A 14,300-nucleotide genomic window follows, 5' to 3' on the forward strand; every position below is an offset into this window, starting at 1 on the left:
GCGACAGTAAGACTCAAGTCACCTTCCCATGCAATGCTCAGTTCTCCCCAGATATTATAGGACGACTAACAAGTAAAGAGTATCAGGCAGACGGATCAAAAAGGACCAAGGAATAAAAACATGTTGGTTCAGGCGAGCGGGGAGGCAAAGAAAAGAGAAAAAGTACTATTCAGACAAAGCATTCATTAAAAAAAATCAGAATGCTTGCCTGGCATGGTGGCACACGCCTTTAATCCTAGCATTTGAGAGGCAGAGGCAGGTAGACCTCAGAGTTTGAGGCCAGCCTGGCCTACAGAGCGAGTTCCAGGACAGCCAGGGTTACAAAGAGAAACCCCAGCTCGAAGAAAAATAGAAACAAACAAATGAAGCGAAACAAATCAGAAATGCTCACTTGATATCCCAACACTCCACAGGCGGAAGGATCAGGGGCTTAAGTTTATCCTTGGCTAGCGAGTTTGCCACTAGCCTGAGCTATGGGAGACTTTTGTTAAAAAAAAAAAAAGACAAAAGAGGAAGAGATGGAAGGAAAGGGAAGGAAGGAGGGAAATGAGAGAGAAAAAAATAATAAGTGCCTGGCTAGACCAGAGTCAGGAAAGAGAACCGAAGCAACTGCCTGTCTCACCTAAGAATTCTTTAAAAGTAAATTTAACAGCTCACCCTAAAGTCAGCCTTGTCAGTACACACCTTCCATCGCCCATCTCGGGGTTCTTGAGCTCAGTTACTGGGGTGTAAACGTTTCTTTTACGTCTGACTTTCCTGGTTACTTTCCTAAACTGTCCTTTCTACTTTGCAGAAACGAGATTCCCACTCCAGTGTAGTGGGTGCCCACCGCTAATCCGACCACCGCAGTAGAGGTTGAAGCAGGGGACCCGAGATTCATGACTAACCTGATCTACATAGCGAGGCTTAGTCATCTTGGACTTGATTTCAGTCCTCCTTAAAAGAACCCTGGGCCCGTTTAGGCAGCACCGTCTAATCACGGTCATCTACTCACAACTCCCAAGAGCCCAGAAAGAACGCCTGTAGGATCTTTTCTGGCCCAGTTGTTTCAGCAGGGACCAACATCTCACTAGAGCTCTTTACCTTACCTCTGAGCTGGAAACACTGAATATCAATTCAAAGACGGGGGAACCCTCGGGAAGTGCCACAATGTGAAACTAGAGACAGGCTTCATACCCAAGTCGACTGAGGACCAGGACAGGAGATCGTGAAAGACTTCAAACCGGTCTTTAGCAGCTCAGTAAACAGGTGAGCTGTCAAAATGACCCCCAACACACACACTCTTCCCTAAACCACAGTTTAGCAAAACAATGAGAGCAAACAACCTCGGGAGGAGGTCTAGGAATTCTAGCTTCCGGTTAGAATCATTTCGGCGGCAGTGTCAACCGAGGTAGCCTAAGGGAGAGTAGGAGGTGGCCTCCTTTCACCGAGGCGCGGGCAAGCTTCTGAAGTCCCCAATTTTGCATTTATTGTGTAAAGTGGGCATTGAAAGGATTAGCTAGCTCCATAATTAAGCCGAAAATGAAGTTAAAGCCTGGGTCAGAGCTTCTGTGCAGACTCCTGGGCCATCTGGAGAAAACAATAGCACACCTCTAAGGGCTGAGGGCTATCTGTGGTTTGTCGCTAGCCTCCGGTGGGTGGTTTGTTTGTTGTTTGTTTGAGCAATCAGAAGCTTAGGGAGGAAGGATAGCAAGAATTCCTGGGTGGAATTCCATTATTAAGCATAAACATTATTCCCAGATTTTTTAGACTATATTTTGGTAGTGTTCCTCGACATTTTGTTGGTTTCTTTTTAGGTAAATCCATCTTGCCTGTGGGTCAATTCTGTGGATGCTGGGACATCAAGCAAAGCAGTGTGCAGTACTTTCTTTTAGAGGCATTTGACAAATCCAAGCTCTCGAACAGGTGCGGTTTGCAGAAGCTGAAGGAGAGCTAGGGGACGGTAAGGCAGTCTCGGGCACAGGCTGAAGTGATAGATCTGGGCTGTGCCAAGAGCCCGGTAGGCTAAATCCAGAGGTGGGAGAGGTGGGAGTGTCTAGTAAACCCCGCCTGCACTGGGGGCCCCTCTGCTGGGAGTACATTTATTCACCGTGCAAGCCTGCACGGTTTAGCCCTCTGTAGTGTCCCAGGAGGGCCAAGGAAGGACACTGGACTGCCGGGCTCAGCTGGGACTTACCATTTACTCACTGACTGTGGCTTCCTGACTGCTCTATATGAGCACAACTTTGTGACTGAGTACACGGCAGGCGGGTGTCTGGATCAATAAGGAACGGATTCCTGTTGATTTACTAGTTACCTTATCTCCCTTACTTCACCCACTTCCTAGTCATGCTCACCTCAAGGCCTTTGCCTGGGAAACTTCTACTCCAGCTATCTTCAGGGCTTGAGCCCTCTTCTGGTCTTTCCTCACGTCCTGGCTCTATGTGAAACATATCCTCCTAAATCATAAATCTTCAAAAGCTCAGCTTTTCAGCAAGCGTCTGTGCTAACCTAATTTCTTATGTTTATTTCTCAACAGTGGACCTTGTTCTCCTAACATATGCTAAACCTGTAAGCACTAGTGAATCTCAACATCTGGATCACAGTGTTCAATATACAGGGTCTCAAGATATAGTTGAGGTGAAAAAATGAATATGTATTTGTACTGGTATCGTGGCGATATGATAAATTATTGGCATTTTTTAACGTTAAAAATATGTAATATAGCCAAATTAATGAAAAACAAAGAAAATCTTAACACATTTAGACAACTCCTTAAGCTAAAACACACAAAACAATAATAATAATTAGTTGTGATGTATTTTTAACTGTAACTTTTAGGCTCTTGTCGGGTACTGGAATAAATCCATGTCCATTTTTGGCTTGCCCTCCACTGCAGTGCCCCCCCCTTAAGGACATGGCCAGCTCCATACATCTTTGTTTCTTCCTACAATGCTTACCAGAACATACTGCAAGCAGTACAGAATGCTTTACGCTTATGAAAATATCTGTATAGTCGATTATTACATATGCACATGTGTGTTCCCTCTTCATATGCTTTATGTAATTCCACAGTAAAATAAACAAGAGTTTCTTTTTTTGTAGACCAGGCTGGTCTTGAACTCACAGAGACACACCTGCTACCCCCTTTGGGAAGAGTTTCTTCTCGAAGAGCCTCGCTTACCAACATCCTTGTTGACAAAAATCGTCAACTCTCATAGAAGTTGAAGGTGGGCGAGCAGAACATTCTAAAGTGCACACAGAGACGAAATGTCCGCCCCCCCCCTCTTCTTTAAGGAGGGGTCACACAAGACAGAGCATTTCACCCTGAAAAGTCACCAGCAAAGACAACAGTGGGCCTGTCTGTGCAAGGCTCAGGGGTTGAGGCCCTTGCTGCCAGTCTGACACCCAGAAACCACATGGAAGAAAAGAACCAATGTTTTCAAGTTGTCTTCTGACCGCCGTGTGCAAGCTTCAATAGCTGCACACACACACACACACACACACACACACACACGAAATAAATATATTAGTAAACAGTATTATTTATATAAATCATAACAAGATGACCCATCTTCAGGGCAAACTTTCTCACTAGAAACCCCTTCCTAAAGCAAGGTAAAAAGATTACCTGCATCTTGCTTGGATTTGGGATTTAATCTCTAAGAGTTTGCTCTGGGGGAGCATTTCCAGAAAGCACAGGCAGGCCTCCTAGGCACAATTTACCAGGAAACACTGCAAGCTCCTGCTCGGAGCCTCTCCCTTGTTCAGGTGACTGGCAGCCTCACCGACCTATTCAGGCACTTTCTCTTGGAATCTCAACCCCATAAAATGCCTCATCAGCCCCCATGCATCCCTGCAGGGGCCCGGTAAAATATGAACATTAAGAAAGTGAAGTGTGCAGGGCATGGTGGGGCCTGCCTTTAATCCCAGCATTAGGGAGGCAGACACAACCGTATTTGAGTTCAAAAACTGCCTGGTCTCCAGAGTTAGTTGTTCCAGGACAACCAGAGCTACAAAGAAATCCCTGTCTTAAGAAGGGGGAGGGGGGTTGACAGGAAGGAAAGAAAAAGAAAAGGAGAGAGAGAGAATCTCAGATTCCCAAAAGTGACCCGGAAGTCATAGACGACCTCAAACATTTCTCCACCGTTTGAGCAGAGAAAGCAAAGGAGTTTTGACTGTGGTCTTCTTACCGCATCGTTAGTTAGTTTTCCCAGGATGCAAAATGAAATCCTGGGAACCACTAGGTAAAAGCTACTTCCATTAAATGCTCGTGTAATCCTAGATAGGCATTAGCCATAAAAACTAGGTAATGCGTACTCGTCAAACCAGATTGTTAGTACTCGGTACTTAGACTCAATAGTGAATAAATTATCCCCATTGGCGCTAAGTATAACCTGGGGAGAATAAATACCCATCCACTTTCATTCGTAATTCTTTTGACTCATGTAGTGCCGCCAAACTAAGCAGTCAAGCTAAATGTTAATTGTGCGATTAAAGTGAACATGCAGCCGCTGTTTTTTCCGAACACTAAACTCAAAACAATTCAACCCACACACACAGGAAAACCAAAACGTTGTGATTGCCTTGGATTTGAGTTACATACGTTTGACTCCTTCCACTATGAAGCTAAGGTGGTGGTGGAGACGTGGGTGGGTTGTCTCCTACAACTGACGGCTTTCCAATCCTTAGGCCACTGTCTAGTCCCTGGCCGAGATTCGAACATTTGTTCTTCGATCCCCGTAGGGACTGAGCAGTTAAACTTTAAAGGGTGACGACCGTGGTAGGTTCCTAAGTATGACAGCAGGCATCCGGCACAGGCCAGACCCGCGACTTTCGTAGGGAAGCTGGCCCTTCCTCTCCATCCCAGCTCGGGTCAGTCAGGCTTCCCACTCCGCCCTCCTCCCTTCCGGGTCCCTCAAAATGGGACTGGTCCTGTGCACTTGTCGGTGGAGACTCTCGGAAAGGTCCCCTTGGCAGGGCCACGCGAACAGAGTAAAGTTACCAGGGACAGCAAAAGGGCGGCCTCTGAGGACTTCCAATAGGACGCAGCCAGTTCCCGGCCTGGGACGCCCGGGGGTGGGGGGGGAGGGGAGGAAGTGTCGCCACCAAATGGAAGGAGGACAACGGGACCCACCTCCGGCCCCCTCCCGCGCCCGCCCTCGGCCCCACCTCCCCCGGCTCGCACAAAGCCGTCCCCAAGGCGGGGACCGCGACGGACCAGGCCCAGCGCCCCGAGGCTCGCGCCGCAGCTCCCCGCCGGTCGAGAGTTACGATCCAGGACGCGGAGTGTCCGGAGTCCCTGCGCCCCACGGTCCCCCCATTTCCATCGAAAGCCTCGGTGAAGGCCGATCGAGCCCCACGCCCGAGGTGGCGGCCTCCGAGCAGTGGGCCGCGCGGTCACCGGACGCGTAGGAGCCTGCGACGTCGGGGCTCAGGAGACTGGTCCAAGTGTGGGTGCCCCTTCATTGCGGGCCTCAAAATCAGTCCCCCCATTTCCCAGAGGTCCTGTCCCGCACCTGCATGAGGTGACCGAACAATGCGTGGGCGGCGGGAGGGAGCGAGGAGCGGCACACCCACGGGCCCCTCAATTGCGGCCTGCCCGCGCCTCGCTCCCGTCGGGGGCCCACGCCGCAGCGCACACGCACCCCTGGCCGCCCCATGGGGAAGATGGCCGTGTCTGCAGCCGCATAAAAGCCCTTTGTTGAGCGCACACAAAAGCGGCCCAGACCGCTTTTGCAAAGCAGGCCCTTTGGCCTAATCGAAGGAGGTTGACTGAACTTCCAAAAGGCCCAGGAAGTCAAACTGGGGAGCAGTTCCAGGCAAGGGGGCCTCCCGCCACCATCTACCAAAATCTCAATCCGTGCCCAAGGGTTGGTCAGGTCAGGGCAGTGGGAGCTGCGGTCGTTCGTTGGGGAGGAAGCAGAGAAAAACCCATGTTTCCTAAGAAGGCCCAAAAGGGGTATTAAACGTTCACGTTCATGTAGGGTTTTCTCCCCTAAATCGGGGTAGAAATAAAATCCGAGAGGGTCTGGATCCACCAAAAATGGAAAAAAGCAAAAAGAAAAAATACAAAAACAAAAACCAACAATATCAACTTAAAAAAAACACACAACAAACCAGTTGCCATCAGCCCAAAGTGGCAGCAGCTGCAGCCGCCGGCGCGTGCGATCCACTTACTTGTCCGACTCTTGTGACATGTTTGATCCAATGAACTCGCTCCCCTTTTCCTGGCGCCTCAGCCTCTGGTGAAACTGGACTTTCAAGTCTGTGCAGGTGAAGGTGTGTGAGAGCGCCCGAGATGGCAGAACAAGAGCTACAGGTAATTCTGCTTTCGTCCCCCCTCACCACTCTCGCTCGCCCGCTCGCTCGCTCGCTCGCGCCCTCACCTAGCCGGAAAGGTGGGATGGGGGGGGGAGGCGGCCCTCACATGGGGCCCGCGCTCGGAGGCGGCCCGGCGGCGCGGAGTCCTCCCGGATCGTGGCAATGGGCAGACACAGAGCGGAAAGTGGCGGACTTGGGCGGCCACAGGTAACTTTCTCGCACGGCGCTGAATTCTTTCACTAAAGGGTACAAGCCCGAGGGCCGAGCTGCGCCGTGATTGGCTGCGCAGCTCGCTCAGGTGAGCTGCCATTGGCAGAGGCGCGCTCAGGTAAGGCCCTTCTCCAAGCGCAGGTAACTAACTCACTGCGAAGTTTCCCGGAGTGCAGCGGTGGTGGCAGGCTGGCGACGCTGCCGAGAGTGCTTCACCTTACTTTTTTTTTTTTTGCCTTCCTTCCCTGACTAGGGGCCGGGGAGGAGGTGACAGGAGAGGAGCCACGGGGAGCACCACCTGCAGACACCGGGTGCTGGGGGTCCAACCGAAGGACGATCGAGGACTGAACTCAGAGATCAACAAGGCACCCGGAACCAAATGGGCAGTGCACCAGCTGCCACTTGACACCCGCTGGACGGCCTGGGTGATGGACAGAAGAGTCAGGGACGAGAGTTACGAGTTACGTTAGGCTAAGAGTGGAAAAGAAACGGCTTGCTGGGCCTGTTGCGTAATTGCATTTTTAGCATTCTTATCCACAAGAAACTCTTCTCGCGCCCTGATGCATAGAAGATAGCAGGTCGTTTCAGTTCTCAAGTAGCCGAGCCACCTTGCCTGAGCTGGACCTACGAAGAGCGGCGAGGCTTTGATGGAGAACGGAGATTCGCTTGGATAGACTCTTGAGATGGCCCGGCGCACCTCTTCCATCTCACTGCAGCCTGGGATTCCTGCGCTGCGGAAGAACTCCATCTGTGTCATAAGCCTGTCGCCGGTTGACATTTCTAGGCAAGCATCAACATTTACATTGTAATTCAATAGAAGCAGCTACTACAAAGGCGCTTTATCCTTGCAGTTTAACATGGTTGCCAGGGGAACAAAAGCTGGGCGAAACTGACTTTTCTGTGGTTTCTCTCCTCCTGGTTGGGAACAACTCGAATTAGCCCAGGTGTAATTTATAACCGCTGCTACCAGAGGAAAGTATTTGTGGGAGTTCTGGCAGGGATCTAGCCCGTACATGCGGACTGTGGAAATGCAGGAACCTTTGCCACGTGTTACTTCAGGTTAATGCTAGAGCTGACGGACTTGATACTACTTCTGTATTAACCTTTGCCGCCACCGATTTCCTGGGAATTAAATCACAAGACTAGGTTTCGTTGTTCCTTGTTTCCACTCTTAGCAAATGACTTCCACAATTGTATTCTTTTTTAAAATAATACTACAAGCACCCATAAGTGTACTTTTAAAAGTAATGTATTTTAACACAATTTTAACACGGTACCCATGTCCCCCTTAGAGACAACCACTGTCCACTGTCGGCTGGTCGTTCTATGATTGCCTTCCTGTTTCCCAGAAACGCACCGTGCTATCCCTCGATGTATCAATAACGAAATAATCTGACCACTGCTCCTTTTGCCTGGTCACCTTCCAGTTCTGGATCTTCAGCACCGGTCCCTCTCAATATAGAGACTAACAACTGAGTGTCTATGCGAGTTCCGGGGACAACAGAGCCCAGTGGTGTTTTCTGACTGTTCTCTTATAAACTTCTTTTACTTTTTATTTAATTTATTATGAACCTATCCTAATATGTTTCTACTATGGATTGATCAAGTGACTGTAAAATTTATTTTCCAAATGGTCAAACGACCAGTTCCATCCTCCCCAGCAAACGTGCCCACAGAATTCCCGCCCTTCCAGTCCTAGGGAGGTGGGCTGTTTTATGGACCCACAGCTCAGGTGTCATTCTGGGACACCAAGCTCTACACCGTGCGCCTTCTTTGAGGGTTTATTTTTCAATTCCCATGGCACATGGTATTTTTTTGTTTTGGTTTATTTTGTATATTTGTTTGTTTTTGGTTTTTTGAGACCAGGTTTCTCTGTAACTTTGGAGACTGTCCTGGAACTAGCTCTTGTAGAGCAGGCTGGCCTCGAACTCATAGAGATCTGCCCGCCTCTGTCCCAAGAGTGCTGGAATGAAAGGCATGGCCGTACCACCTGGCTTGTTTATTTTGTTTTGAGAGAGAGTCTCCATGTAGCCCTTGCTGCCTGAATCTAGCTGTGTATATGAGACTGGTTACAAATTTGTGTTTGCCCTCCTGCTCAGGGCCCTGGCATCCATTGTTGCACCTTGACCTTTTTGTTTTTCCTGTGTTTTTTGAGACAAGGTTTCCCTGTGTAGTTCTGGCTGGCCTGGAACTCACAGACATTGGCCTGCCTCTGCCTCCTGAGTACTGGAATTAAAAGCGCACTACCACTGCCTGGCCACCCCTTAGTTATTTTAAGAACCCTTCAAATTTGTAAAATAGTTTTTACTATTGTTACTTTAAAAATACAGTTTAAATACAATAGTTCTTGTTACTTTTTAAATACAATCCTGTGACTGCCATGGCTACAATCCCCCCCCCCCCTTTTGAGGCTATTGTTTATTCAGAGTTTTCTGCCTGCCCTTGGCTTTCTCTGAGTTTACTTCCCTGAGGAGGCTCCCGGTGGCAGAGCCTCCTACAGCTGTCTGCAGGCCTTTCACTCTGTGCTCCTAGGTAAGGATGAGATCTTAAGAACCTCTTCAGCAACCCTGTGGTGGTGGTGAGTGGGCTCGCTCCCTGGTGGACCTGCTGTCTTCCCCTCGGAGCTCTTGAGTCATGAGGCGTCTACCGTGTCTTGCACTCTGGAGCATTCACCAGCAAGTGATGTCTGGAAGCCATTCTAGGGAGGGCCTGGGTGAGCCACCCTGCAGCCCTTCCCGGTCTTTCCTTTTCTGGGGGCTCTGATTCCTGTCCTTGTGTAAATGGTGGGCAAGTGTTTCTCCTGCTGGCGGCCAGAGACAGACAGAACAGGGAATTGGAAAATACTTCTTGTTAGAAGCTAAAACACCCAAAGAAGAGATGTGCAGTGTTTGACCTGTGGGGTACAGTCCCATGAAGAGATAGCTCCCACCAGAGCACTGCACAAAACCCGCTGCAGCCCCTTTGGGTTTCCATGACCTTACTCTCATGTATGAATGGAGAATAAAGACCTGCAGACAAGTGGGGAGAGGTCAGAAGGACCCAACACCTCCAGCTGCTATTACCTGGACCCCTGATTTTAGCTGCTTGCCTCTCCCGTACCCACCAGGGCCCCGAGTCTACTTGCCAGTGTCCCCCATGGGTGCCTCAGGTGTCTCCAAGGTCAGATCATCCTGTGTTTTTAGAACAACTGAGCCTTTTCTGCACTGACCTCTATGAGCATTCGTGTGTGACTTCTGTTGTCCCCTCGGGCCACTTTCTACTCCACCACTCTTAGCTGGGGTATCTATTCCTGTGAGAAACACTGACCAAAGTAACTTCAGAGGAAAGAGTTGATTTCAACTTACATTTCCATACCCCGGGCCACCACTGATGGAGTCAGGGTAGGAATTGAAGCAGAAGCCATGAAGAAGTGTGCCACTCCACCCCACCCTACCCCTCCCTGTCACTTCAGATCTCTTTTGGTGATGGTCTTTCCTTCATATTCTTTTTTTAAATATTCTTTATTTATTAATTATGTATAGTGTTATGCCTGCATGTATGTCTGCAGGCAGAAGAGGGTACCAGATCTCATTATAGATGGTTGTGAGCCACCGTGTGGTTGCTGGGAATTGAACTCAGGACCTCTGGAAGAGCAGGCAGAGTTCTTAACCGCTGAGCTATCTCTCCAGCCCCTCCTTCATGTTCTTGGTTCCTGTGAATTTATCCTTTTTATGACCTCTTATTGTGCTTTTTTTTTTTTTTTTTAGTGGTGGCAGAGGGGGCTGGAGCGATGGCTCAGTGGTTAGGAGCACAGGCTGCTCTTCTTGAGGTCCTGAGTTCAATTCCCAGCAACTGCATGGTGGCTCACAACCATCTGTAATGAGATCTGGTGCCTTCCTCTGGTGGCACGGGCATACATTGAGGCAGAATGTTGTATATATAATAAATAAATAAATCTTTAAAAAAAATTGGCATGGGTCAATATGCCAGCTTTAAACATATCTGTTTCCAACATTATCCCAAAGTTTTTGCCAAACTCCACCAAATGGGTTTGTGCAAACAAGGTGACCATTGCAGCTTGATGTGGTCCTCTAGGGCTGGCGTGTGGATCCCTATCTGCAATCCCAGCATTCAGGAGGCTCAGGCGAGAGCTTTCACAGCTGGTCCTTCCTTCTGCCGCTTTCTAATGACCAAATTCCTTTCTTCTGACATCCAGTGAGTCAACACTGATTAGATAATTTGTGTGGATTAGGTGAAGAAAAAGTTTCAAATGGATCATTTTAAATGGTCCCCCATGGGGCCGGAGCAGTGGATCAGCCTTTAAGAGCACTTGCTGCTCTTGCAGAAGACTCAGCTCCAATTTCCAGCACCCATGGAGGCTCATAGAAATCTATTACAGTTTCAGGGGATCCAATGCCCTCTGAAGGGGCAGACCCACACGGAAGCATAACACCTCTACACAGAAAATAATAATAAATAACCGAAGTTGTCAACCCTGAGACTACCTTTTTACCCAATTGTTTTGATTTCTTTGACACGTGAGTTAAGTAAATCTAAGTTTCTGCCTCACACATTATGAAACAATCCTTTCCTGCATATGTCTTTATCTATATGCTTCCATTAACACAGTAGCTCCCAAATGTGGTCCCCGTCAAATCGGATCACAAGGTGCCTACTGAGATTGTAAAGTGACCAACTCACCCAAATTCAAGTAGGTGAGCAGCAGGCTGCTTCTCAAAAGCCCCCACCATGCTCAGCTGGGTCAGGTCTCAAGAAGCACAGAAGTGCAGCATTCAGACAGAATGGAGCAACACACACCAGGCCTCTGTGGCTTGCTTATTTGATCAAAGGCCACTGTCCTTGAATAGAATAGTTAGCATATCAAAAATGAATGAATAAACAGATAATTGGATGAATAGAAAGTGAACTTGTACCTCGCCACAGTGTGCATCACTACTTCAGAATTTTCAGCACAGCATAGAATTTGGTCACTTAAAAAATCTACACTAGCCAGGCTGTGGTGGCAAGTGCCCTTCAACACAGCATTCTGAAGACAAGGCAGGCAGATCTTTGAGTTCGAGGCCAGCCTGAGGACTAGGACAACCAAAACTGCATAGACCAAAGGGGAGGAAAAAAGAAAGTGTTTTTTGTAAATCTCCCACAGAAACAATTACATTGATTACTACTATAATTTAAATAATGATTTTAGCATCGATTAAAATGGCAAATACCGTTAAAGGTAAAATTTTAGTATTATTTAGTATTTGTGCTGCTCCCTCCACCCCCTTTTGAAATAGGACCTCTCTATCTACATAGCCCTGACTATCCTGGTCTCAAACTCACAGATATCTGTCTGCCTCTGCCTCCTGAGGGGCACCAAAGATGTGCACCACTAAGCCCTGCCCAACCTTTTCTTTTGTAATGGTGAATCCCTTACTGGGAAGTTGGAGATACAGATGTTACAGTAGAAAAGTCCAGTTTTGTTTTTTTTTTTCGTTTTTCGAGACAGGGTTTCTCTGTGGCTTTGGAGCCTGTCCTGGAACTAGCTCTGTAGACCAGGCTGGTCTCGAACTCACAGAGATCCGCCTGCCTCTGCCTCCCGAGTGCTGGGATTAAAGGCGTGCGCCACCACCACCCGGCGAAAAGTCCAGTTTTTAAAGGCTGAAGATTGCATCGAGCAAGTCTGCCTGCGGTGTTTTACCTAAGCTGACAGTGCATCACCAAGAGACGGCGGTATCAGCCGTTAGGCACTAAAAACACCAACTTGCAAAGGCGATTGCCACTGGGCCCCAAAACAGAAGAAGAGAACTGATTTCTGAAAGCTGTTTTCTGACCTTCACTGCATGTTATTGAGCACACACACACATACACACATGCTCACATACACCCACACACTAAATAAACAAACATAAAATTAAAAACTAAACAAAGCATTAACTTGTTCCATCGGTTATCATCTGCAAGAACAAACATTGTAAAGAATAAGATGTACCTGGAAGATGAGAATGTGAAACTAACATAGGGACTTACAACAATCCAATGGACATTAAATGCATGTCTCTCACAATCTGAAGCCACTTCTTCAGCCAAAGGAGAAACAAGGTTTGCGTTTTACTCTCAGGATGGCAAGTATTTCAGCTGCTAGAGCTGGCCATTGGTACCCCTTCATCCTAAAAAAAGAGTGTCCTTTACAGGTGTGCATTTGTCTAGAATGTGCAAGGGTGCTTTAATCCCCAGCACCCCACAGAATATTTATCTTTGTTGTTTCTGCCTTTTTTTTAAAGATTTATTTTATGTGTATCGGTATTTTGCCTGTGTTTCTGTATGTGCACCACACGTGTGCCTGGTGCCTACAGAGTTCAGAGGAGGGTGTTGGGGCCCCTAGAACTGGAGTTACAAATGGTTGTAAGCCACCTTGTGATGCTGGGAATTGAACCCAGGTTCTCTGCAAGAGCAACAAGTGCTCTTAACTGCTGAGCCATCTCTCCAGCCCCCTCGGCTACTTCTTAACTACCTGCTGATATTAGACAGGAAGGGTGAGAGTAAAGATGACAGAATTTGGAAGCTGGAAGGTGACTGAAGGAAGAGGCATTGATTTTGCATCAGAAAGATGAGTGTGACTCTCTGGGACACTGAGGACCCGGGCTGTTTATCCTATACAACCTCAGAAGAGCTGAGAAGATCAAGCTGTGTCACTGAGGGTCAGTCAGAGAGACCGGAAGGGCTGGTACCAGGGACATCAATTCCAAAGCTTGGTTAGAAGTGTGTAAGTCAGGGCAGCAGTGTTTCATCTTTACCATGCATGAGACCCTAGGTTCCGTCCCTGGTACCACCCACAAAACGCTGTGGGACTAGAGGGCTCCCACCCAGGAAGGCTCCCATCTGGATGAGTTTTCTAGGCGTGCCACAGCAAGGCACCACACACAGAAGCCTCACAGCAGAAAAGCACTTTCTCACAGGGCCGGAGGGTGGGCGTCTGGTCATGGTGCCAGAGGGAGGAGTGTCTTCTAAAGCCTCCCTTCTAGGCTTGTAGGGAGCCATCTTTATGACTTCATGAGGTCTTCTCATTGTGAGCACATGGCTGTGGCCTAATTGCTTCTCACAGGGACATCTATCTATCCTGTGCTATTGTGGGTTTGTTCCCATCCAGGTAACTTCAACTCTCTCTGTCTCTCTCTCTGTCTCTCTCCCTCCCTCCCAGATTTTCCTTTACTACTGGAGCCATCTCAACAGCGCTTTCATAACATCTTTTCAATTCTCCAGACTGTCACAGTCAGAAGGAGGGAAGCAGCCTTCAGCACAGCTCAACACACCTCCACTCAGTTGCAACAGCAGGATACTGGTGTATTTTAAGCATACCGAAGGAGGAAGTCTTCCAGATCAGGTACATCAGGGACTGAAACACTGGATCTATAACAAGGAGAGTAAGGGAAAGGTCACCTGCTCAGGGAGGTGATACCATCTCCTCGCTTCCTCCTCCCAGCTTTAGAGCCTGGAGCCAAGTTTATACTGCAACCACCCTTGCCTCACCCCCCAGGCAAGAGATCAGAGGATTTTTTCCTTGCTTAAATTAAAAATCTTAGAACAAAGATCTACGTGTAAATATTAGTATGTGGGTGTTCCCCAGGCAGAGAGAAAGAGACTGAAGAAAGGAGAGGAAGAAGGAAGAAGGGAGAGAGAGGGGGAGGGACTAAGGGAAAAGGCATTCTTATCCCAAAGGAATCAAAAAACATTATACATCAGAACCTTTTCTTTTTCTCCCCCTTCCTACCCCTGTGTAGCATCTTACAGATTAGTGCAAGAAATAT

At 48.2% G+C, this 14,300-nt stretch overlaps 1 protein-coding gene across 2 annotated transcripts in view; it reads right to left on the reverse strand.

Annotated features, from left to right (window-relative positions):
- Positions 1-6,526, reverse strand: part of Grhl2 (grainyhead like transcription factor 2) — a 124,741-nt gene extending 118,215 nt beyond the window's left edge. For both annotated transcript variants that reach the window (XM_075961180.1, XM_075961179.1), the window contains exon 1: positions 6,160-6,526. In XM_075961180.1, the coding sequence (XP_075817295.1) occupies positions 6,160-6,179 (20 nt within the window). In that variant the 5' untranslated portion in view covers positions 6,180-6,526. The remainder of the gene's footprint in view (positions 1-6,159) is intronic.
- Positions 6,527-14,300: the final 7,774 nt, after the last annotated feature.

Source organism: Microtus pennsylvanicus, chromosome 2 (assembly GCF_037038515.1).
Source record: "Microtus pennsylvanicus isolate mMicPen1 chromosome 2, mMicPen1.hap1, whole genome shotgun sequence".
Taxonomy (NCBI): Eukaryota; Metazoa; Chordata; class Mammalia; order Rodentia; family Cricetidae; genus Microtus; species Microtus pennsylvanicus.